This window comes from Microcaecilia unicolor, chromosome 4, assembly GCF_901765095.1.
Source record: "Microcaecilia unicolor chromosome 4, aMicUni1.1, whole genome shotgun sequence".
Classification (NCBI taxonomy): Eukaryota; Metazoa; Chordata; class Amphibia; order Gymnophiona; family Siphonopidae; genus Microcaecilia; species Microcaecilia unicolor.
Genome location: NC_044034.1, coordinates 284,034,132 through 284,060,346, shown reverse-complemented (window position 1 = coordinate 284,060,346; position 26,215 = coordinate 284,034,132). Strand labels below are relative to the sequence as shown.

General features: G+C 40.8%; 1 protein-coding gene across 1 annotated transcript in view; it reads right to left on the bottom strand.

Moving 5' to 3' along the window:
- The window catches only part of NLGN4X (neuroligin 4 X-linked), a 316,551-nt gene that overhangs the window by 238,254 nt on the left and 52,082 nt on the right, over nucleotides 1–26,215 (bottom strand). The window contains 1 exon segment of the mRNA XM_030199591.1: nucleotides 7,436–7,495. Within this exon segment, the coding sequence (XP_030055451.1) occupies nucleotides 7,436–7,495 (60 nt within the window).

The following is a 26,215-nucleotide window of genomic DNA, read 5'->3' as shown; positions in this document are numbered from 1 at the left end:
ACTTGGACACAAAATCATTGAAGAAGCAACACACTTGAAGGCCAGCACAGGACTTCTGCTGACGGGGGTTGGGTCCCCCGTCAGCACAAGTACTGGACGGCGTCGGGGGACGGTTTTCACCGAGAAGGGGGGGCAACTGGGTCACGGAAAGGGGGGGGTGAAAACGGAGGGACGGCAGAGTCTGGAACAGCGAGGGAAGGAGGGGTGGGATGGCCTTGCTAGCGCCCGTTCCTTCCCTTTGAAATGGCATTTTTTACTATTTTTTTATGATTTTTAAACCGTGAAAATGATTACTCACCACTTGCCACACTGACAGGAATTGTCAGCAATATTCTTAGAAACAAATTGCTATACATTACAAAATAAGATAGCAGATGTAAATTCTCAAAGTGGACATATTCCAAATACTAAAATGAAAGTAAAATGATTTTTCTCTACCTTTGTTGTCTGGTGACTTTATTTTTCTGATCATTGATAAGTCTCTGACTCTAAAGTTTAGCAATTTCATTAAAGCAAAATATATTTTCACACATCACAGACTCTTCCTATCCAAGGAGAATCTTTTATATAAAAACAAACACCAAAAAAAACAATCAGATTTTCACTTACCAGCTCTTCTACACTACATCAGCTAAACTTCCTCTGAAACTACTGTTGGAACCATCAGCCAATTAAATGGCTTTTAGCTGTAGATATCCGGTTACCTGATAATTATGCAAACATCATTGCAGTCTTGCCCTCCTCTGGTGTACAAGCTCAGAAAAAAAAACTTTGAACCACTTACAGATTTTAATAATTACGCTATTTAGTTTTTATTTCTCCCCAGTCTCACTTGCACACCTCCCTCCAAATCTGGCTGTTCTCTTTAATTTGAATGTTGTTCAAGCTCACCCTGAATGAGGAGTTTGTCCCACACCAAAAACATAAATAGCACTGGTTGTATTCTTTCAAACAGCTTCAGCAGAGCCTGCCTACCTCAGTGAGCACTGCGGTCGAAGAGGGGAGGGCAAGGGAGAGAGGAGAATCACAGCTTCAGGTAAAACATTTTGCAAGTGAGCTGACCTCAGGAAACGGTAGGCGCCCTCCAGAGGTCGGTGTCCCCCTGCGTTGCTTACCCCACTTACCGTGTTGGCACGGCCCTGAGTACCCAGCAGATCCCCAAAAGAAGACTTATTTCCCTTAATTCATTTCTAGAGATGAACAATGGCTCTCTAAAGTCTATAAAAAAAAAACAACATGGTTTTTTAATGGACTTTTTCTCTAGAAACGTATCCAACTTTTTTTAATCCCACTATGTCATAGCCTTAACCACATCCTCCAGCAAAGATTCCACAGCTTATTTATGTGCAGTGTGTAGCCTATAAGAACATAAGAGTGGCCATATTAGTTAAGACCAATGGTTCATCTAACCCAGTATCCTGCTTCCAATAGTGGTCAATCCAGGTCACAAGTACCTGGCAGAAACCCAAATAGTAGCAAGATTGCATGTTATCGATCCCAGGGCAAGTAATGCCTTCCCATATCTATCTCAATAGCAGACTATGGACTTTTCCTCTAGGAACTTGTCCGAACCTTTTTAAAGCCCAGATATGCTAACCACTGTTACCACATCCTCTGGCAACGAGTTCCAGAACTTAACTATTCTTTGAGTGAAAGAAATATTTCCTCCTATTTGTTTTAAAAGAATTTGCATGCAATTTCATTGAATATCCCCTGGTCCTTATGCTTCTTGAAACTGTGAAAAATCTATTCACTTTTATCCATTCTACATTACTCAGGATTCTGCAGACCTCAATCAAATCTCCCCTCAGCCATTTATTTTCCAAGCTGAAGAGCCCTAACCTCTTTAGCCTTTCCTCATATGAGAGGAGTTCCTTCCCCTTTATCATTTTGGTTGTTCTTCTTTGAACCTTTTCTAAATCCACTAAATCTTTTCTGAGATACGGCGACCAGAATTGGATGCAATACTCAAGGCGAGGTTGCACCATGGAACAGTACAGAGGCATTATAATATTCTTGGTCTTACTTACCAGTTTTTTAGGAGCCATATATAGAATCTAGCCTTATAAGCTACCAATAAAAATGTTATTACAAAAAAATCCTTATTTTTAGAATTATCTCTAAAATGTCTACAAATATAATTCAATGGTATCCTCCCAAAATTCTGTTATTGAATGAGGATTTAGGGACATGCAGTTTTGCTCCATTCATTTTTGTTTTATTGTAATGTATACTATCAGGCTTATTTTCGAAAGGGATTGCCGGCGATCTTCCGACACAAATCGGGAGATCGCCAGCGATCTCTCAATCCCGGCCAAATCTGTATTTTCGAAAGCAGATTTTGGCCGGCCCCAATTGCTTTTTTGTTGCGGCGCCGGCCAACCTTCAAGGGGGCATGTTGGTAGGGTAGCGAAGGCGGGGCAGGGTTACAAGATGGCCACTAGGAGAAACAAATACCCACAGGGCCGTGCCTAGGGTCTCTGGTGCCCCCCTGCAGACTATCAGTTGGTGCACCCCCCCCCCCCATGTGGCACAAGATGCAAAGGAAATAGGAGCTGAAAGATGGAGTGCATCTTTGTGGGATTGCTGAACAAATAGAGGGTTTACAACCACTTAGCTTTTCGTGCTTTCATGTTCACGAAATTAGTAATTAAATCTTTGATATCTAACTGGGCACATATATCATTCTCAATAGCAATCATGGCAAGGCTTACAAGCCTTTCTTGCAAAATACTTGATCGCAAATAATCCTATATAATAATTCTCACCTCCAACAGGATGTGCCTGGGACCGTGCCTCCCTCAGAGGTGGTCTGCTAGGCAGGCATGCACTGACGTCAGTGACAGTTGATACCAAAGCAAGGGGAGGAGTAGGGAAACCTCCTCCCCCTGTGTTGCAGCCCACTGCACCCCCCTTCCACGACCCAGTCGACCCCCCCTTCTCAGCGAAAACCATCCCCTGCCGCTGTCCAGTACCTGTGCTGATGGGGGACCCCAACTAGTTAAGACCAATGGTTCATCTAACCCAGTATCCTGCTTCCAATAGTGGTCAATCCAGGTCACAAGTACCTGGCAGAAACCCAAATAGTAGCAAGATTGCATGTTATCGATCCCAGGGCAAGTAATGCCTTCCCCATATCTATCTCAATAGCAGACTATGGACTTTTCCTCTAGGAACTTGTCCGAACCTTTTTAAAGCCCAGATATGCTAACCACTGTTACCACATTCTCTGGAAATGAGTTCCAGAGCTTAACTATTCTTTGAGTGAAAGAAATATTTCCTCCTATTTGTTTTAAAAAAATTTGCATGCAATTTCATTGAATATCCCCTGGTCCTTATGCTTCTTGAAACTGTGAAAAATCTATTCACTTTTATCCATTCTACATTACTCAGGATTCTGCAGACCTCAATCAAATCTCCCCTCAGCCATTTATTTTCCAAGCTGAAGAGTCCTAACCTCTTTAGCCTTTCCTCATATGAGAGGAGTTCCTTCCCCTTTATCATTTTGGTTGTTCTTCTTTGAACCTTTTCTAAATCCACTAAATCTTTTCTGAGATACGGCGACCAGAATTGGATGCAATACTCAAGGCGAGGTTGCACCATGGAACAGTACAGAGGCATTATAATATTCTTGGTCTTATTTACCAGTTTTTTAGGAGCCATATATAGAATCTAGCCCTATATGGCCTATCCAGCCTGTCTTTCCACACCAGCTACTAAGCTCTACAATCCCTTCCTCTCACCCTCCAGATCTTAACTATTGCTTGAGTGAAAAAATATTTCCTCCTATTCGTTTTAAAATTATTCCCATACAATTTCATTGGATGTCCCCTGGTCTTCGTACTTTTTGAGTAAGTGAAATAACGATTCACCTCCACATGCTCCACACCACTCAGGATTTTGTAGACCTCAGTCATATCCCCTCTCAACCATCTCTTCCCAAGCTGAAGAGCCGTAACACCTTTAGCCTTTCCTCAAGAGCACACAGATATGGAACACACTACCCATGGCCCTAAAAACCATGGACAACTTAACCAACTTTCGCAAATCTTTGAAGACACATCTCTTCAACAAGGCCTACAAAAGACATCCATAATGAAACAATTCACTTCTTATACCACCCAAATGCCTCAAGAAACACTTCTCACTCAACCTACCTAACACCTTTACATCTAAATCCTCACCTACCTTCAGCTTATTATCGACTGTATTTAAGATCATGTAATGACGATATCATTATAACACTCTGTAAGCCACATTGAGCCTGCAAAAAGGTGGGATAATGTGGGGTACAAATGCAATAAATAATAATAATAATATGGGAGCAGTTCCATCCCCTCTATCATTTTGGTCTCTCTTCTTAGAACCTTTTTCTAATTCTACTATATCTTTTCTGAGATACGGCGACCAAAATTGAATGCAATACTCAAAGTGATTATAATATTCTTTGTCTTACTTATCATCCCTTTCTTAATAGTTACTAGCATCATGCTTGCTTTCTTGGCCACTGCCACACACTGGGCAGAATATTTCAGCATATTGTCTACAATGACACCTAGATCTTTTGCTTGGGTGCTGACACCTAAAGTGGACCCTCACATCAGGTAACTATGATTTGGATTATTCTTCCCAATGAGCATCACTTTTCATTTGTCCACATTAAATGTCAACTGCCATTTGGACGCCCAGTCTTCCAGTTTCCTAAGGTCTTCCTACAAATTTTCACAGTCTGCATGTGTTTAACAATTTTGAATAGTTTTGTGTCATCTGCAAATTTAATCACCTCACTTGTCATTCTAATTTCTAGATCATTTATAAATATGTTAAATATCACTGGCCCCTGTACAGACCCTTGTGGAAACTCCACTATTCACTCTCCTCCATTGAGAAAAATGGCCATTTAACCCTACCCTCTAGAGTGAGGCAGTAGCACATAATTACCACTATGGCTCCATTTTGAACACAATATAGCAAAGTGCAGGAATGGCTAGGGATCACTCCTGCTCCTCCTGAAGCACCAGGGACCCAGATTAAGAACTAGGGCAGGGATCAAGGAGAGTTATGGGAGGTATGGGAAAGGTATGGAAATGGGGAGGGAATGATACACTCAGCGGGAAGGGGATGAGAAAATAATGGTGGTGTTCGTACTTGGGGGGGAATTGAAAGAGGTAAGGAGTAGGTCAGCTGATGATCAGAGGACATTGGAGGTGGGTCAAATGATGATCAGGGGCTTTTGTGGGAGGCTGGGAGTGTGATCGGCCGGGGGGGGGGGGGAATTGGGGCACTTTGCCACAGCAATTTATTTATTTCTTATTGTTTGGCTATCTAGTAATCATAAAGAAAGTACTTCAAAAAGGTAATTAAAAAAAACAAAAAAAATAGGAAAAGCTGCAAGCAAAATAAGAAATTGAGCAAAACAAAATATTTTTGCCTGTACACCCCTAGTGTATTTGACCCTCAGGAATACCTTTTGACATGGTTTTGAATAGGTGACAGATAAATAAACTGAGAGTCTTTGGTATGGACCCTAAAGTGGCAGAATGAGTTAGAAACTAGTTCAGTGGCATGATAGTTCATGCCAAGAAGAGGTTTTATACCCATGATGAGCTTCAGGAAGCAAACCTTCACAGGTGACATTATGGAAGGGCTTCTGGGAAAGCTTACCTTTTTGTGGATGATACCAAAACCTACAACAAAGCAGACATCCTGAAAGATGTGATAAATATGAGAAGGAATCTAATGAAGTTTAAGCAATGGTCTAGAGTTGACAACTAAGGTTTTATGCTAGAAATGCAGAGCTGCAAAATCCCAAGGGAGTGTACAGTTTGGGAGTGAATTTTTATGCTCAAGTGGAATGTGGAAGTGATCATATCTGAAGACTTTTTGTGGTAACACAGGTAGATAAGATGACAGTAAGAGCCAGATGCATGTTTGGTTGCAGAAGAAGAATGGCTAACAGGAAAAGGGAGGTGATATAGCCTATGTTAAATCTCTTTTGAGACCTCATTTGAAGCACAGTGCACAATTCCAGAGACCAAATCTTAAGGAGGATATAAGCTGGTTGATAATATGTTCCCTAGTCTCATAAGGCATATAAGGACTAACTTAAAGATCTAAACATGTATACTGTGGAGGAAAGGCCTGTAAGTTAAGACATTTAAATACCTCCAATGTAGACGCACAGATGATGGGCCTCTTTTAACAGAAAGAGGGAGGGGTCTAGAATGAAGGGCCATGGCATGACGGTAAAACGGATAAACTCAAAAGAAATCTAATGAAATAATATTTTACAGAAAGGATGCTGGATGGATGAAACAGCCTCCCAGTGGAGGTGGTGGATTCATGGACAATATCTACATTTAAGAAGGCATGAGACAAGAGCAATGAATCTCTAAAGGAGAGGAAGGGATTGTAGAGCTGAGAAGTGTGGATGACCAGACTAGATAGGCAGCAGGATCTTTTTATTCCATCATATTTCAAACCTTTTTTGTATTTAGAACAGCAAACTAGCCCTCCTGTTTACTAAGCCGTGGTAGTGGCTGCTGTGCGCTAATGCCGACACAGCCCATTCATTTTGCATGGGCTGTGCTGGCATTGCTATGCAGCTTAGTATGCGGGGGGCGGGGGGGGGGGCAGGTAGACTATTCAATAAAGCATATAGGGGACCTTTTAAAAAGCGGCAGTAAGTCCGGCCGTGAACACCGGTGGTAGTTCCAGCCCCATCACGTGCCATTCCCAGCACTGGGGAAAATAGGGCTGTATATTTTTACGTGGTGCTAACCCAGCAGTAATCAGACAGCGCCGCACACTACAAAGAGCAATCTTACCACATGGCCATGGCTCTTTTCTGCTTTTTTTTTTTTACCCGTTGCGATAAAAAGGGCTGTAGGTCACAACAAAAATGGCCCTCACCGCTAATGCAGCTTGGTGAAAGGACCCCATAGCTAACAGTGGTAAAAAGGAAGAAAAAGGGGAATCACTATAATTTTCAGAGAACAGTATCAGAAAAATGTACAGCAGGTACAATATAGAGATTTCTCTAGACATGAAATGAACTATTGTTCATTTCTCTAACTAGACATGAACAATAATGCTAAATGCATGTTGCATGAAAAAGGAATCAATAAAATAAAGAACAAACATTTTTAAAATTCCTCTGCTCTTCCTGTGCAGAAATAGACAATATTCAATTGTAAATAATATTTATTATGCAGTTCACTTCACAAATATTTAGCAATAACCTTTTCACTTATCACATAAGAGAATTACAGTCATCTATATGCAAATGTAGATTACAAAAAAAGGGAAAGGCTTCCGAATTAGAAGAAAATCAAGAAGCACAGTGAAGAGTGCTGTTCAAGAAGGATAAAAAATCACGATGAAACAAAAAAAAAAATTAATATTCATGCAGCAGTGCTGAGCATTAAAAAAATACCTTCATCTTCCCCACGATCATTATTGGTTATATCATCAGCTTGTCTCTTTGTGTTGGCTCCTGATGGTCATAATGAGAAGAATAAAGGGAAAAAAAGAGAATTCAAAAACAGTATGTTTGAAAAAAATCAAGAAAAAATATTTACCAGTACAAAAAGAGTATCACAAAAATATCAGTTTGTAATATGGTATTTTAAGAAGAGATGCAAAGTGCATATAAACAAAGACATCAAGAAAAACTATTTGAAAACATTATTTTAAAAAATCAACAATTTTAGTTAAAATCGTACCTTTAAAATAAAATGCAAATGTGTGATATTTTTAAACCACATAGATCTATTACCTTAAATTCACACACCCTCCCCCTCCCTCCCCCACACATATACATGAGCCAAATTGTTGGATTTTACCATCAAAATTGCTTAATAAAGACATTCATGAAAGAAAAAATGTATCTTTAAAATTATTAAATGGAAGATATAGGGAATAAGTCAGAAGAACTGTGTCTCTGAATGTAAATTTCAGTGTTAAAATATAGACTATTGCTTCAGGAGGCCCTGAAGTCAACAGTAAAACAAAGATTACCTAAAAAAATGTGTTGATGACATAAATTTAACTTGAGCTTTTTCAGAAACAGCAGCATAGAACATTTCTGGCTGCCTGTCAGAATGGCAGGTGGGTTTTGTGCAATAATTTAGTGAGCAATTCAATTACAAATCGTTGCCATGGTCACCCTGGAAGCACAGGATATATCATATATTAGTAATAAAATGAACGATACGTTAGAGAAAAACAGGTTTGAATGTAAAGAGTCCATTTCACTTTTTCCACAAGATATTTGAAACTATTAGGAAACTAGTGGATGGACAAGGATACTCACATTGCAGCTGTAAACAAGTTTCAGTTCTGTTCTTATAGAAATTGCAAAAAAGACAGCTATTTTTCAACATAAATGTCAGAAGATGACATTGAAATCTAAACTGGCTTTGTGCATTTATTATATATGCTCCGGTCAGTATTCAGTATTTTTTAATGCTGACCATCGAGGCCAGAATTTTGTCCAGATATGCAATTCTGAACCAAGTCTGGGCACCGGCATTGAAAATTCAAGGATATGCCTGCATGTACTGGCTGCCGGAGCTTATGCAGGCCCCAACTGAATATCAGCCCAGACCGCATAAGCAAAAACAGGTACCCTCACCACCTCCAAGTCCCCTGCTCCCTCCTCATGATCCAGATTCCATCCCTCCCACCCCGATGAGGCCCCCACCCTCACTACTCCCATAGGTCCTTCTAAACCTGCTTTGGATATCTCTGGTGGTCTAGGTGGTCCTACAGGCAGGGCAAAGCTGAATCATTCCTGCACATCATAACTCTGGTCTACAAATGGCCACCATGACCTCGAGTAGCAGCCTTGTAGCACTAGTTAGTACTGCAAGATAGTCACTATAGGTCACAGTAGCCAAAAGATCCCCTAGACCAGGGGTGTGCAACCTCTGTTCTCACCAGGTCATGTTTTCATGATTTCCCCAATGAATATGCGTGAGGATACAATGAAGGCAATGCATGCAAATAGATCTCATGCATATTCATTGGGGAAATCCCGAAAACCCAACCGGTTGAGGACCTCAAGGACCAAGGTTGGACAACACTGCCCTAGATCAACATCCAACCTAGATCCAGGGGGGAGACTACAGGGGTAGGGATGGGGTGGAAGGGGATGAGGGTGGCCTCATCAGTTTCCTGTCTTTGGGGGGTGGGGGTGAGAGGGTGCATCTGAATTGGAAGGAGGAGGGACACAATAAACCCCTGATGCCATTACCTGGAGGTTAACCGAGCACCAACGAATATTCAGACCAGGGCCCAGTTAGCTTGGTGGCTAAATTTAGAACAGCCCTTTTGCTGTTCTTACTTTAAGCTGCTTACCTAACTGGTTAGCAATCTGAATGTTACCACTAACTAGCTAAGTGTCTACTCTGCCCAGACTCCACCCAATCTCCACTCACAGACTGCCCAGGCATTAATAATATAGTGAAGAGGCAATTAGTGCTGATATTTAGCGGATAAGTGTAGCTGAATATCAGCGATTAGGCAGGCAGAAGTGATTTAACCAGGCAGAAGGCTATCTTGCCCAGTTAAATCTCTTTGAAAATTTACCAGACAATAGTATTGTTCCTTCAGGAAGATATGAAGTTCCAAATTAGGGGTAGACTGGGAACAAGGAAGCTTGAGTTCAAATTCCACTGATGCTCTATTGCCTCAGGTACCAACTTAAACCAGAACTAGAAAAGTGTAAACTAAATTTAATTTAAAGAGGCAATTATATCCTGCTTCTATCCGCAAGATCAGGTTCAAAATGGGCCACAAATACAGAAATAATATAAAGCATATGTTATAAAAGAAAGGTCCCGATATTCAGTCCATGATGGAAAGCAGCTTGTAAGACGTTTAATGCAGTGGGCTAAAATAACTGGATATTCAATGCTGGAGCGACACTGGGTTTCTACATTCACCTGGAAGTTAACTAGAAACTGACCAATATTTAGTCCAGTCACCAGTTAACTCTGTATCTAAAGTTAGAAAAACATTTTTGCTGTCCTAACTTTATCTGCATACTTAGCTGGTTAGCAGACCTAAAATCACCGCTAAGGGGGAGATTCTATATGTGTCATCTAAAAAACTCAGTGCTGAAATCAGTGCTAAGTGTATTCTGTAATTGGTGCCTATTATAGAACATGTTTAGTTGATATTTCAGCATCTAAACCTAAGTGCATCTATTTACACCAACAAAAACATGGCGTAAGTCCCAGCGTGTACATTTAGGCTCACTGGGCCATAGTCTATAACTAGGCGCGTAAATTTTAGAATGCCAACAAAATGCCCATTTCCCTGCCCAAAGCCATGCCCCTTTTTGCCTGCACGCATTAGAAGTTTGGCGCATATCGTTAAAGAATACGCTTAACGACTTGTGCACCTAAATTATAATCAGTGCCAATTTGTGCTCATTATTGCGTGTTAAGTGCTGTTATCAGCGCTCATTAGCTTGTTAAACTGGTTACGTTATGTGCATTGTTATAGAATCCATGCCAATTTCAGTGCAGATCTGTAGGCACGCTATATAGAATCCAGGAGAAACCAGCTAAGTCATAGCATCCTTAGAAATTACAAATTCCCTTCAATCATGAAGGACACAAGCTTAAAAGCAACATGAGGAAATACTTTTTTTCTCAGAAAGGGTGGTGGATGCCTGGAATACCCTAGTTGTCAGCAGTCCACTGGAGGGATTAAAGGAAATCACCTCCCTAATCCCCTAATAGTTGCTGTTTCTCTCCAACCTCAAATCTGAAACTGGTAAGATATACCAGGATCTATGACAGCTTCAGAAATGATGGGCATTCTTAAGAGACCTCCATAAAGGTCTGAGGTAGCCTAATGGTTACTGCAGTAAAACTGATTACCAGGGGAGGACCCAGGTTCAAATCCTATTTCAGCACTTTAGGGGTTGTAGCAAACATTTTGAGGATGCTGTCACTAGGGACAGGAGCAAGTGGGGTTCACTCCTGCCCTCATTGCCCTCACTGAACCACCAGGGATCTGAGGTATGCCAGGGGACCTATTGAGACTGTGTGTGTGTGTGGGGGGGGGGGGGTTGTTGTATGGACATTCCAGGGGAATTCATAACGTTGGGTGCTGAAGGGATGAGAATGGAAGGAGAGGGCTGTTCAGGGGGCATGAAAAGCTCAAGAAAATTATTTTTTAATTATTTGGGTGCCGGCCAACATTCAGCTTTTGAGCTGTCCTAAATTGGCTGGGTTAGCTATGCAGATGCAAGCACTGAATATTGCTGGCACCCACATAATTGCCTGATCCTCCCCAATATCACCCTCTTCATTGCCTCTGACCTGCCCACTTTCTACATGGGTGGTCAATGCTGATATTCTGTGTCACTGCCTAGTTAAGTGCTGTTGAATATCGGCGGTTGGGCTGCTCCAAGCGATTTAAGCAGGCAGAAACATCTCCTGCCTGCTTGAATCACATTGTATATTGGGTGGATGGATTTTAGGTTCATTGGGGACACTACAGAATAGTGCTTACACAGATTGTAAATTTTACATGCATATCTGTACACATGTATATGGCAGTATTCTAATCATTTATGCACATATTCAATGTTTATTTGTTAAAGGGGCACTTTTAATAAGCCACGTAGGCACCTATACACACCTAACGTGTGCCAATTCAGAACTACTGCCCAGCTACTGCGTGGCCCGGGTGGTAATTTCATTTTTTACACATGCCCACTAAGCATGCTGTAAAATTTCCAGTGCGTGACACTAACTGGGCTGTAATTGACATTGTACATGTGCTATTACCGCCTGGTTAACACGTGAGGCCTTACTGCTAAATGAATGGGTGGCAGTAAGGTCTCAGGCCCAAAATGGACGCGCGCCAATTTTCACTTAGCTGCACGTCCATTTTTGGCTAAAAAAGGCCTTTTTTGCAGGTGCGCTGGAAAATGGAACTGCGCGTACCCAATACTTGCGTCTACACCAGCGCAGGCAACTTTTTGGCGCACCTTAAAGGACCCCAGAAACTTATTTGGAATTTTGGTATGCTGCCAAGCTGAACACATGCAGATAGAAGAGCTCCCATTAAACCCTAACTTTCTTTTAAATCTGATGTGCTCCAATTATTCGTTTGAACTGTCCCCTGATGCTGTGGGGTTTGATGAAGGACTGTGTTTGGAAAAATGCCAATAGAAACCACAAAAAGACTGTGATAAAAGCACAGAAACAAAGATAATAGGTGAATAAAAATCAGGCTTCTGCAATCTTAACTGGCAAATTTGCCCATGAAGTGTATAAGGTTTTTTCAGCTGCTTGAGAGTGCAAATTGCAACCCTGAAAAGATGTGGGAGAATTTCAATTCACACTCTCGGAGGCTCAATGAAGCGAAGTCCATTATTGCACACATGAGGATCTGGTGGGCGAGCTGGAGACACAGATTGCACAGCATAGAATGGAGCACAGATGGATGAGAGATTAGAAGATCCAGGAAATAGGAACAGAAGGAATAATATTAGGCTCATCAGGCTCCCAGCAAAGGTGAAGGACTCTGAGTTCACACAGAGTTTTGAACTCTGGCTGCCTGCTAGATGAACAAGCTGTGCTTGTGTGTGAGAGAGAACATAGAGTAGGATCACCGAGGGATCGGGTGATGCACCCATGGTCAATCATCACTAAACTCCTGAACTAGGCAGACAAGGAGAGATTTATGTGGGTCTGTCACCAAATAGGTTCCCTAGAATATGACAGGGACAAAATCATGCTCTTCAATGATTATTCGTCTCAGGTATGATGTAGGGAAATGGTGCCCTTTTGCTCAAAGCTTCATAACTGGATAATACAATTTACTCTCTTCTACCCCTTTAAACTCTGAGTCTTCTACAATGGTAAAGTGAACTTTTTAGAAACCATGGTGACAGTAAAAAAAAAATTATAAACAGGCTTTATGGTCCAGCCCCAAAGCAGAGAGAATAAAATGAGGCTGGTGCAAGACTGGCATGTGATCTTTAGGGACTTTTTCATTTGGATAATCATTTATAGAGTACAAAAAAATTGTATTTGTTACCTTTATTTTTGATTCAGAAGCAGATTCTGCGTTCTCAGCCTGGTATCACCAGTACTAACTGGGTCCTGCCTGCTGCTGTTCATAGCATCTTTATTTATATTCTTAGGCTTTGTGGCTTGGAATGGGGTAGTAGCTATTGAATCTGCAGGACAAGTGTGATATGCAGTTTTTGCATTTTCTTGGCACCCATTGTGGGGTGAAGGGTGGTGAATATTGGAGGAAGGCTTTGCTATTACAGGGCACTGAGTGCAGCTTCCCACCATGCAACAGTATGTATGGACCTGATTGGGGGTGCCACTGTGACTCAAGATGGTCCTCGGGTGGCGACAAAGAAGGTTTCGACACAGAGCACCTCTATCAGGATTGTCCTATTTTATCCATATGCATTTCTTCTTCATCATACCTCTATTTTTCCAGTAGTGTTTATTTTACTGTTTTACACATAGTATGGAAACAGGGGGTTGTGTGCCTGTTGTAGTGAGGAGGAGAGGGATAGGCATGCATAATAATTTTTTTATTAGTAGAGGGAGAGAGGGGAAGATGTTTGAGGTTGTGTGGTATGTTACTGCTGATGGAAGGAGGCAGTGGGGAAGGGCAGATGTGGGAGACGTTGGGGGGGGGGGTGAAGGAGATTAGAAAGAGAAGCAGGTGAGATGTGTAGGTCAAGGATAGTGTTTGAATTGGAGAAGGTAAGTTAATGGGTGGGAGATTAGAGATGGTTCAAATCTGTAGGAGAGGAAGGTGGACTCACACTTGTGCTGAGGAATACTTGGTGGATTTTATGGGGATATTTTCAAACTTTTATAAACTGGATTCCAACTGTTAATTCTAGATAGTTCAGATTAATGTTATGTTTTGTTTGTTGATTTTATAATTGCCATTTATAAGCTACCAATAAAATGTTATTAAAAAAAAGATCCTTGTTTTTAGAATTATCCCTAAAGTGTCTACAAATATAATTCAATGGTATCCTCCCAAAATTCTGTTATTGAATGAGGATTTAGGGACATGCAGTTTTGCTCCATTCATTTTTGTTTTATTGTAATGTATACTATCAGGCTTATTTTCGAAAGGGATCGCCGGCGATCTTCCAACACAAATCGGGAGATCGCCAGCGATCTCTCAATCCCGGCCAAATCTGTATTATCGAAAGCAGATTTTGGCCGGCCCCAATTGCTTTTTTGTTGCGGCGCCGGCCAACCTTCAAGGGGGCATGTTGGTAGGGTAGCGAAGGCGGGGCAGGGTTACAAGATGGCCAGCTTCACCTTATTATGAAAAAAAAGGCCGCCTCGAATGAGCATTTCGCCGGCTGGTCTTGGTCCATGTATTTTTAGGACCAAGTCCCAAAAAGAGCCCCAACTGACCAGATGACCACTGGAGGGAAGCAGGGATCACCTCCCCTTACTCCCCCAGTGGTCACCAACCCCCTCCCACACACACACAAAAACAATTAAAACATTTTTTGTCAGCCTGTATGCCAGCCTCAAATGTCATACCCAGCTCCCTGACAGCAGTATGCAGGTCCCTGGAGCAGTTTTTAGTGGGTGCACTGCACTTCAGGCAGGTGGACCCAGGCCCATCCCCTCCTACCTGTTACACTTGTGGTGGTTAATGTTGAGCCCTCCAAAAAATTCCAAAACCCACTGTACCTACATATAAGTGCCCCCCTTCACCCCTTAGGGCTATGGTAATGGTGTAGACTTGTGGGCAGTGGGTTTGGGGGAGATTTGGGGGGCTCAGCACAGAAGGGAAGGGTGCTATGTACCTGGAAGCTAATTGTTTGTTTTAAAGATTTTTTAAATGCCCCCTAGAGTGCCCGGTTGGTGTCCTGGCATGTCAGGGGGGCCAGTGCACTACAAATGCTGGCTCCTCCCATGGCCAAATGCCTTGCATTTCGCCGGGTTTCAGATGGCCAGGTCTGGTTTCCATTATGGCTGAAAATCGGAGCCAGCCATCTCATCTAAACCCAGCGATCCACCGGCGATCCTGTTCCAAATCTGGCGAGCGATTTGGCTGGCACCAAGCATATTTCGAAAATATGCTTGGCTCCGCCCGCTCACAGAGCCAGCCCCAAAGATGGCCGGCGCCGTTCGATTATGCCCCTCTATTTCATCTGTCGCACGTCGTGTATGCTAAAATGAAATTTTGAAAGACCAAAATGGAAAGAAACACAAATGATCAAGAGAATTTATTTTCCCTTTAACCCCTATGGTAACAATTTTAAAATCCATGGGATCGATATTAAAAGTGAGTTAACCAGGTAAGAGAAGATCCAACTTGATTAACTAATGCTGACCAGACCCTAAGGAGATATTCGACATTTACCTGTATAGTGCCACTGAATATGCCCTCTGACCTCCACTGCACTGTCCAAGTAGTGCTGGGGCAGTCTGGGCAGAGATATTACTTTTCCAGGACCCGGCAATATTCAGTGCCAGTGCTCAGATAGCTAATAGGGCAAATAGAAATGCATAAAAAGTAGCCCTATCTTTGCCTGGTGAGCTATCCAGGTTCTGGCACTGAATATTGGCCAGTACCCAGATAACTTCCAGGTAATAGTCTACAGCTGCATGGTCTCCCCTCCCTCCCAAGAGCATTGTTTTCTTCCTCCAGATCCCCCCTCAATAAGCATTGGCCTCCCTCAATCTGTCTCCCCCCAAAGAGCAGTAGCCCCTCCTGAAGTCCCCTCACACACCCCCACAGGCCTACCTTAACATTGTGGTGGTCTAGTGGCCTTGTGGGCAGGAACAATGCTCAGTCATTCCTGCTGATGCCTGCTCCACCCTCAAAATGGCTTTCTCAACCTCTAGTGGTAGTCTCATGGTACTTTGCCCAGATTCTGTTATAGAATACTAGCATAGCCTGGTATCGATGCACCTTATAATTTATGTAACTGCAGTTAAACCAGCCATAGACCTGGTATAACCGTGGGTATCTATTTTTTTATATATTATTTGCATTTGTAAGCTTGTATTACATAAAAATAATACAAACAAATGCCATAAGTAAAAAAACAAAATAATAACAATCAAGTGAAATATAAACCACAGAATCTAGTATTAAGTTCACATTAAGGTAACAACATAGGAAAGCGAATTACAATAACATAAGAGAACTCGCTATCTAGCAGGCAAACATTATATTTAGTACCATATTAATACATACTCAACCTAGAACAAGAACAAATATGTATTGGGTATCTAAATGTGACAGGGACACACACAACCTAGAGTATTCTGTAAGGTGTGCACCTAAGAAGCAGCACTACGTATGTCCCTTCCATGCTCCACCCATATGAACACCGCCTTGCATTCACATGCTATGCCACTCAGATATGCCCTTACAGAATAGTGCTGAGTCACTTTGCTGCAAAAGTTCTGGAATTCTGTACACTTGTGTGTACAAGTGGCATGTCAATATGGTCTCTCAGTTATAAAATTGTTCTTCATATGATTTGCTCAGGTACAGTTGAATGACAAAAATGCTACCATGATTGAAGGTCCTATTTAATATTTTATTGGGTTGTAAACCACTGTGGTCTTATTTTTAAGCCTGGTGGTATAGCAAGTGGAATAAAGTATAACTATTGCAAATAGCCCCACTTAAAAAGGCAATTCTATAAGCTATGGTCCAAATTTTATAAATGATGCCTTAAAAATTGACAACGAAAAACTATACGGTTGTATGATTCTATAAACTACACCTAAATTTAGGCACAGTTTATAGAATATGCTCACATACCAATCTTGCAACTAAACTTTAGGTGTACCCATTTAGGCCACCTAAAACCAGGCCTAAATACCTGCATCTAAGTTAGGCATAGATCAGGTGTATTGCATAATAGTGCACATAGCTTTTTGAATGCCAACAACTCGCCTATTCTAGCCCATGGCACGCCCCCTTTTTAACTGTGCGCATTAGAATTTACGTACAACACATCATAGAATACGCTTAGAAAGTTGTAGGTGCAAATTCTAATTAAAGCCAAGTATTGCCACTAATTAGCTAAAGTACCAGTTATCAGTGATGATTGGCTTGTTAATCAATTAAGTTGTGTTCGCAATTTGGCCATATGGTCAAATTAGCGTGCACGGCTTAAGGTGCCATATATAGAATTTGGGGATATGTGATTGCATTCTGCAAGTGCATTATCTCCCAGATTCTACATAAGTCACCCAAATTTGGGCATGGAGCCCAGATGCATGTGTAAACTAATTAGTCGGTTGAGTGGTAACAGCCAATTACTGAGGTTAATTGCAGTTAATTGGCACTAATTTGGATTTACATGTGCATCTGCCTATGCATTATTCTATAATGCTGGGAGCACAAAGAGTCTGACTTACAACTCAAAAGGGAGCATGGCCGTGGGATGGACAGGTCAGCGGCATTCCAAATATTTAGAAACAGTGTTACAGAATACTGGGTTTATGCACCCAACTTGTACTCCAGGATTTATGCCAAGCTTCAGTTAGTCCTCGCACCCAAAGTCAGATGCAGGAATCCACTCTAAGCGCTATTCTATAAAGGTGCACTGGGTTAAGTGCCCTTCATAGAACATCGCTTAGTGCAAATTTGGGCACCATTTACTGAATCCAGTCATATTCTGGATTTACACATGTAGCTTAATTACTTAGCAACCCAATCAGAACCGATAATTGTCACAACAAGCAATTATTGACACTAATTGGCAATAATTAGAATTTATGTGCAGAACTGTCTGAGCATATTCTATAATGTAATGCGCATAAATTCTAAGTCACATAATTGAAAAGGGGGCATGTCCACCGGCGTGGAAAGGGCGGGTCATGGGTGTTTCTAAAATCTAGAGAATACATCCGGTCCATGGCTAATTGAGGTGTCAGCATTTACACCAAGTTTTACTTGGATTAACTTCCCACAACTAAATTTAGTTACGCGTACGGCCACTGAGTGTATTCTAAATTTAGGCATATTTTATAGAATACGCCTAGGCGTATTTCTATTTGGTGCTGATTTTTTTTTTTTGGTGTGATATAAATAATCTAGTCCTATATCTGTAAACATTTAGCATACAAACATTTATGTGTAAATGTGTGCACTGAAGAAATAACCTTTACAACCTAAACAGTCACAAAAAAAAAAACAAAGTGAAGGTGAGAAAACAGTGTATGGCAGAAAAAATAGGTGATGATAATAAGTCTTTATTAAAAAGAGGGCTGTGTTTTTTGTGACAAATGTGTTCACTTACACATTCAAATATTAGTATGCTGCCTAAGTGCTATCATGCACATCCCTGCATAACTTACATAGTGTATATTTACAAGGGGGCATACACAGAGACAGACCATGGGCTGTACATAGAGTGACGGGGGAGCAGATTGGAAGGAAATGAGGAAGAGTGTTTGCCCTTTAGAGGGGTCATTGGTTGCCTGATGGTCCTCTGCCACTGACCTGGAGGAGAGAAAGGGGAATCCCAACTGAGAGAAGTGTGATCATTTCCTGGAAAGGAGAGTTGTGGCTCAGCAAAGTGGCCACTGAAGAGGAATAGAGCTATGGGTGGGCAGAGGAGAGAACAAGCCCATGAGCCAGGGATTGGAGCCAAGGAGTGCCCATCCCAAGACCAGGTGGATCCAAAGTAGGGGTCACTGTTAGAGGGAAGTCAGGCCACATGAGGTCTGGACCTGTGAAACTGAGAGGAGCACAGCCTTTGGCACATTATTCTCTGGGATAGGAATGGACAGGAGTCTGTGTAAAAAAAAGTGTGCATAGGCCCACTGAAAAGCATCTGTAAATACATTCAAGGGAGGAGAATATAGGAGTCCCTTGGGGAAAATCAGAATGGTTGTGATTTTAAATGACTTACATTCAATGTTGGAGAGTTGATATGGTTTGATGTTCCTGTTTTTGTGGAGTTGAAGAATAAACAGTTTGGGGGGTGTCAAGATGGCAGCCTGAGAGTGCTGATTGATCGAGTCAGCTCTGTTGCGTTTCTTCTAAGATTTTCCTTTTCTTAATATGCCTAATACAAAAAGGAAGGGGATAGTGAAAGGCCAAACGCCATTGGCCAGAACTTCCTTCCCGTCCCAACAGACGATCAACCAATTCACAATGCCTAGCCTTACAACTGGAGTGTGCAAATCTGAGTTGAGGATCGAAGGAGGAGTGACGGCCCTCTCGGAATCAGAGACATCGCTATCACCACCAGAATATAATCGACCTCCGTGTCCCGCGTTTACAGGGCAGAGTGAGGAGGTTCAGGTCATTTCGGAAATCGATAAAGACCAGACCTCGGATGGTGTCAATTCTGCCCGAATCGCTGTGGGAACCAACTTGGAAGATATTTCCCCCACGGAGATTACTCTCCAGGCAATATGGAAGGCTTTGCAGGGATTAAACCAGAAAGTGCTGAAATCAGCTCAAGAAGCCTCCCAACTTGTGAGTAAAATTAATTCTTTGACAATTTCCCTAGAAAAGACTAAGCAGGAGACGGCCCTACAAACTGAACAAATTTAACAAGAAGTAAAATCTTTAAAAACAACTACTGAGACTTTGATACTAGATAAGACTATGGTGCATAAGAAAATAGAACAAATAGAAAATTTTAATAGACGACTGAATCTGAGAATATTGAATTTCCCCTGGGTACAAGGCCTGAGTTCTACTGAGTTATTTAAAAAATACCTACAAGAAATATTGCTAAACCCAGCTTCAGCTATACCTCCATTAAATAAAACTTATTATTTACCGATTTCTACACAAGCTGAACCTGGAAATAGTGGTGATAAAATAGCATAGTCAAGAAATTTACCTTCTAACCAACAAAATCAACAAGAACTGTTGGATATCTCATTAATATTAGAAACATCATTATCTGAAATAGAAGAACGTATAACTCTCCTGGTTTTATTTGTGTTCGAGCAAAATCTAAACTCAGTGTTGAAGTTATATTTTAAGAACTCTTTAAAGATTTTCTGCGGTCAAAGAATTTGGGTATATCCTGATGTTTGTAAGACAACCCAAGATAGAAGGAAAAAATTTCTGACTTTCAGAAAGGAGACTAGAGCTTTGGGGGCAACATATTTACTAGCGTACCCATGTAAATGTTTGATTAAATATATGAGTATTAAATATATTTTTTGAACCAGAACATCTTAAAACATTTCTAGAAATGAAAAAGCTAACCATTAAACCTAAAGAGTAAATGAAAGATAACAGACTGATTATTAAAAGAAATAATGGGGAAAAAAGGCCAGGCCATTTACTTATTAAAAGATTTCTGTTGATCTCCTATTGTCTTAATCACCCCCCCCCCCCCTTTTGTGGTCTAAAGAATTGTATAACTTGTTTTAAGATCAATTTCTTTAAAAATTACCTTTATTATTTGTGTTCAGTGCTATTCAATGTGTTTCTAATACATGTTAATCATGTAAGAAAGTATAAATAAATTTATTAAAAATAAGAATAAACAGTTTGAGTTTTTTATAAACTGCTGACTCCAGTGTGATCTTTGGACCTGAGAGAGTGTAAGTGTCTCCTGCACCTGCAGATCACCATCCCAGAGCTGAAACACCCACCTCAGCCTAGTAGAATTCAATGGCCAGCCTTGTTCACAGGTTTCCCTCACTTTTTGGTTTGGTGATTATCTGTGGAAGGTTTCCCCCCCCCCCCCTTTTTGTTTTGTCTATGTGTCCGAATTCTAGTAACTGATCATTATCAATGGGAAAACAACTGACTCATCAAATTTCACCTGCTGAACATGGCCCTTTGATAAAGATGAAAACCGTCAATAAAATATGTCCTACAACCCAAGGGCAATAAACAATCTACTCAAAAGAAGCTAGCAAATCCAGCCTTCAAATGCAACAGACACAATGTGATCAATTCTATAAAGGTCACCCAAATCAGGGTGCAGAAATGCAAGGTGCTGAGCAAAAATTCTAAAATGGCATCTGGGCACCCAAATTCAATTATAAAATGGGCTATAAGTTGGCATTTCTGTGCCAACATTTAGGTGTTACCACTTACCCCATGTAGAAGGCAGGCATCAATGTTAGCATGTAAATGTTGCATTGAGCACATAACTTATAGTTTATATTCCACACATGTACATGTGTGGAATCTGCCCATGCTCCACCCATTTATACATCACTTGCATAAGAACATAAGAATAGCCATACTGGATCAGACCAATGGTCAATCTAGCACAGTATCCTGCTTTCAACAGAAACCCAATTAATAGCAACATTCCATGCTACCAATCCATGGGCAAGCAGCGGCTTCCCCAGTAAAACTTTACAGACCCATGTTCAGTAGGATTTGAACCTGCGTGATGAGAGCCCAATGGATTTCAAGTCCATTGACTTAACCACTCAGCCATGACTACCACCTAGTACAGTATATGGATTGTGCATTAAGGGGTACTTTTACAAAGTCACACTAGCTTTCTTAGTGTGCGCTAAAAATAAGCATGCACTAAACACTAGAGATGCCGATACATTCATATGGGTGTCTCTAGTGTTTAGCATGTGCTAAAAACTCTAGCGTGCCTTTGTAAAACACCCTCTAAGGTTATAGAATACCGCTTAGTAGCCAACAGGCACTTACATGTGTGAGTGTAACATTCAAGTGCACAAGTACTAATACTGTATAATATTTAGCATGCAAATGGTATTTAGACATTAAGATTAAAGAATTAGAGGGATCATGAACAATTACAACAAAAACAGATCTCAAATCAAGCCCTCACTGAATGTTGTTAGTTTTTGTAGTGGGTATGCATTAAAAAAAAATCTGTAGCCTAATGGTTAATGTAGTGGGTTGAGAACCTAATGAGCTAGGTTCAGTTCCCACTGTGGTTCCTTCTGATCCTGTGCAAGTCATTTAGGAGGTCTTTTACAAAGCAGCAGTAAGCCCAATGTGGGTTTACAGCATGCTAAAACATAACTACAGCCGGCCCAATGTGGCCACCGACGGTATTTCCAGCTGGAGGGCACGCCATTTCCTGCACTCCAGGATATTTTTTCCCCTAGTGCGGCACTAACAAGTGGTAATATTACCTCCAAGTTACTTCAGGAGTCTTTACCACCACCTAGATGAGTGGTAGTAAGTGCTCCCCACTGCATAGCCAAGCGGTAAGAGTTATCTTACTATGTGGCCATTTTTTAAAGGCATTTTACTGACTGCGGTAAAAAGGGCCCTGGTGCTTGGAAAAACAGCCCCTGCTGCTACCGCAGGGCCCTTTTTCCTGCAGCTTAGTAAAAGGGACACCTTAATTCTTCAGTGCCCCAGTTACAAAAAACTTAGTTTGTGAGCTCACTAGGGATAGAGAAAAGTACCTGCATATAATCAAAGTAAACCACTGTGGTTGTACCACAGAAAGGCAGTATATCAAATTCATGACTTTAAATCAGATTCTCTTTGATCTTATATTCTATGTAATTTGAAAGTATGAAGTAAAACATTGTAAATCCAAATCTATTCAGTTAACAAGAACTTCTTAAATAATAATCTTTTCCATGAAGATCTATTTTAAATATTCCAGTTTAGAATGTATACCAAGAGAGGTAAAGGAGGAAATCAGGGACATACAGAAAAGCAGGTTCAAGAATTAGAATTACAAGAATACACCTAGGACTGAAGACAGGCAAAATAGAAGCCTAACAGAGGAAAGTTAAAAAACTTCCTATCACTGTGTTTATTAGTAATCTATATTGAGCATAGAAATCCCTTCACTGCAAATGCTCAAATAGTTAATAATAAAGATCCCACTTAGATATTTTTCTAGCTTGCATGTCTCTTTGTGAATTTAAATACACAAATGAAAATGAATAAGACATTCCCTTTCTCACTGGAAAATGAAGTAATTGGGCTATATTCTTCTCTCTCTCTCTCTCTTTTTTTTTTAGTGGGACATTCTGAATGACTTCTATTGATTCCATAGTCATTTGCTTCTGAGGAACTTTTGGCATGTTGCTGGAATGCACTGAAATAATCTGGAGGAAAGGAGGGAAAGTAATTCCTAGACTTCAGAAATTGACTTTAGCATTCTCTTGGTCTTTTAAATGAACATTTCAGTGATTCTGGGACAAAACTGACTGACGCCCTACCATTTTAGATTTTTGAATGGACAGATATTGTTACGAGTGCTTATATATGTCCCCTTCTTGAAAAACACTGCAGCTGCTGATCCTTCTGAATGAACTATCTGTTGGAAACTGAGAAACTGAATTGACCTAAAAAGTTTTGTGTGAGGGGAACTTTCCTTTTTACTTTTCTAAATGAATCAGAGACTTCTTTTTTTAAATGATGGTCTTAATTAACTTTCTTATTTATTTTCCAGTTGTTATCCAGTGAATGGTAATTTACCATTTTTGTAACCAGTGGACTGACAGCTAAAGTATGACCAACTGTAAAGCATAAAGGAGATAAGATAATGGAGACATGCAAAATGCACAGTGACAAAAATAATAATAATGCAATTCATACTGAGGACAATTACCCATGACATTTATGCAAGTAGATAGATATTTATTGCATAAATTGGTAATGAGAATATTGTCCTTTCTCAATGCAGCTAAAATATGTGTATTATTCCACAATTTATGTACTTTTAACTGTAATAGGGAAGACATTTCCAAGGTAGCTGGGGTGGAGGAGAGGGAGGGATGAAGGGGAGGGGATTGAAGGGAAGAGAGGGAAATATGCATATAAATTGTCATTTTAACTTCATGCATTTTTTTTAATCTCAAAAATATATCTGAAGGAAAGAGGGCTACAAAAATATGTGTGTCTTTTATTCATATTTATTTGGATTTTGCTCACACATTTTTCACTAGTAGCTCAAGATAAATTACATTCAGGTATACTGGGTATTTCCCTGTACCTAGAGAACTCACAATTTAGATTTGTATCTGAGGCAATTGAGGGTTGAGTGACTTGTCCAAGATCATAAGGGGCAGATTGTGGGATTTGAACTGGCAACCTCTGGATGTTGAGAGCAGTATTACCAGCCACTAGGCCACTCCTCCACTCTGCTTTGGGAAGAGAGGAAATATCTGGAGGAGGGGTTACTACCTTGGGGAGGGCTAATGTTGGACACTTTTAATTGACTAGTTTGGCCACTAGGGGGTCATTCCATAGCAAGTTTCTCTTAAAAACTGGAGTAAAGTCAAAATTTAAAATGTATTCACAAACTTTGTTCTAATTTGGAGCAGCTTAGAAATTCCTCCATTATAGCCAACTCTGCATCACAGTACTATATACAAAATCAGCTTTATTGAGGAAAAGGGTTATAAATCTTTGCTTTGGGATGGAAATTTGAAACAGAACATAAAATTGGTTCACTCTAATTTCCTGGAGCTACAGTGTATCTCATTGCAACCTGAGGTATTTTTCTAGATTCGCAAGACTGTAAGTTCCTCTTGTGCTTGCCCCCAAACCCATAACCCCTATCCCCGTTGAGCCACTTCTCCTGGCTTTCTCCCTCCCAAACTGGAATTCCCTCCCCCCAGTAACCAAAATAATCAATTAAAACTATCCCCTGCTCCAACACTAGCTCACCCCAAGGTAGTAACCCCTCCTCCAGATACTTTCTCCCCTCACAAAAGTCTATCTTAGATGAAATCCCTGATGTCTAGTATTGCAGGCAGCAGCAATCCCCAGTGACTCTTGCCCTTACAAGCACTTTCATCTAAAATGGCACCAGCAGCCCCTAGCAGTAGTCTCACATTACTCATCCATCATGAGCCATATTCTATAATGGTTATGCTCCTAAAATTTATGCTCCTAATTTATGAGCACAATTTACAATCCTAAATTTATGGCTTAAATTAAGAGCATGATCTATTTTGGAGCATAGAGTATGCTCGTAATTTAGAAGCATAAATTCTAGGAGAATAACCTTTATAGAATGAGGCCCTATCCTCCGTATTCTGTATAGTGTGACTAGAGATCTGCACCAAAATCCAAGCATATTCTATAACAACGCATAACATAATTTGCTTAGCAAGCTAATTAGCGCTGATAACATCTCTTAACACTTCTATTGCACACAGGCAAAAAGAGGCATGGTTATGGGCAGGGAAATGGGCATTTCGTGGGCATTCTGAAATTTACACGTGTAGTTATAGAATATGGCCTAGTGCACCTAAATCTAAACGCCAGGATTTATGTGTAGTTTTAGGCGCTGAGATATTGACTAAGCATATTCTATATACTGCACCTAATTATAGGCATCACTTATAGAATATGCTTAGGGACCCTTTTACTAAGCCGCGTAGGCACTTATGTGCGCACAACACTCATCAATTTTGAGTAACAGCTCGGCTATCGCATGGCCCTTGCAGTAATTTCATTTTTTATGCACATCCGTTACACGCACCAGAAAATATTTGTATTTTCTGGCATGCGGGCAGTAATCAGCATTTTACATGCATAAACCATTACCACCCAGTTACCGCTTGAGACCTTACTGCTAGGTCAATTGCTAGCGGTAAAGTCACAGACCCAAAATGGATGTGCTGCAATTTTCATTTTGCCGCATGTCCATTTTCGGCAAACATTTTTAAAAAAGGCATTTTTTTACAGGTGCGTTGAAAAATGATTCTGCGTGCGCCAAACCACACGTCTACACTACAACAATTCATTTTTCAGTGCGCTTTTGTAAAAGGGCCCCTTAGTCTGCATTGACTTCCACACTGGTTTTGTAGGCGCAATATAAACAGTCTCCCCTTATATTTGTATAGTATATAAGAATATAAGCATTGCCATACTCGGTCAAACCAAAGGTCTATCAAACCCAGTATCCTGTTTCCAATAGTGACCAATCCATAAGTACATAAGTAATGCCATACTGGGAAAAGACCAAGGGTCCATCGAGCCCAGCATCCTGTCCGCGACAACGGCCAAATCCAGGCCAAGGGCACCTAGCGAGCTTCCCAAATGTACAAACATTCTATACATGTTATTCCTGGAATTGTGGATTTTTCCCAAGTCCATTTAGTAGTGGTTTATGGACTTGTTCTTTAGGAAACCGTCTAAACCCCTTTTTAAACTCTGCTAAGCTAACCGCCTTCACCACGTTCTCTGACAACGAATTCCAGCGTTTAATTATGCGTTGGGTGAAGAAAACATTTCTCCGATTTGTTTTAAATTTACTACTCTGTAGATTCAT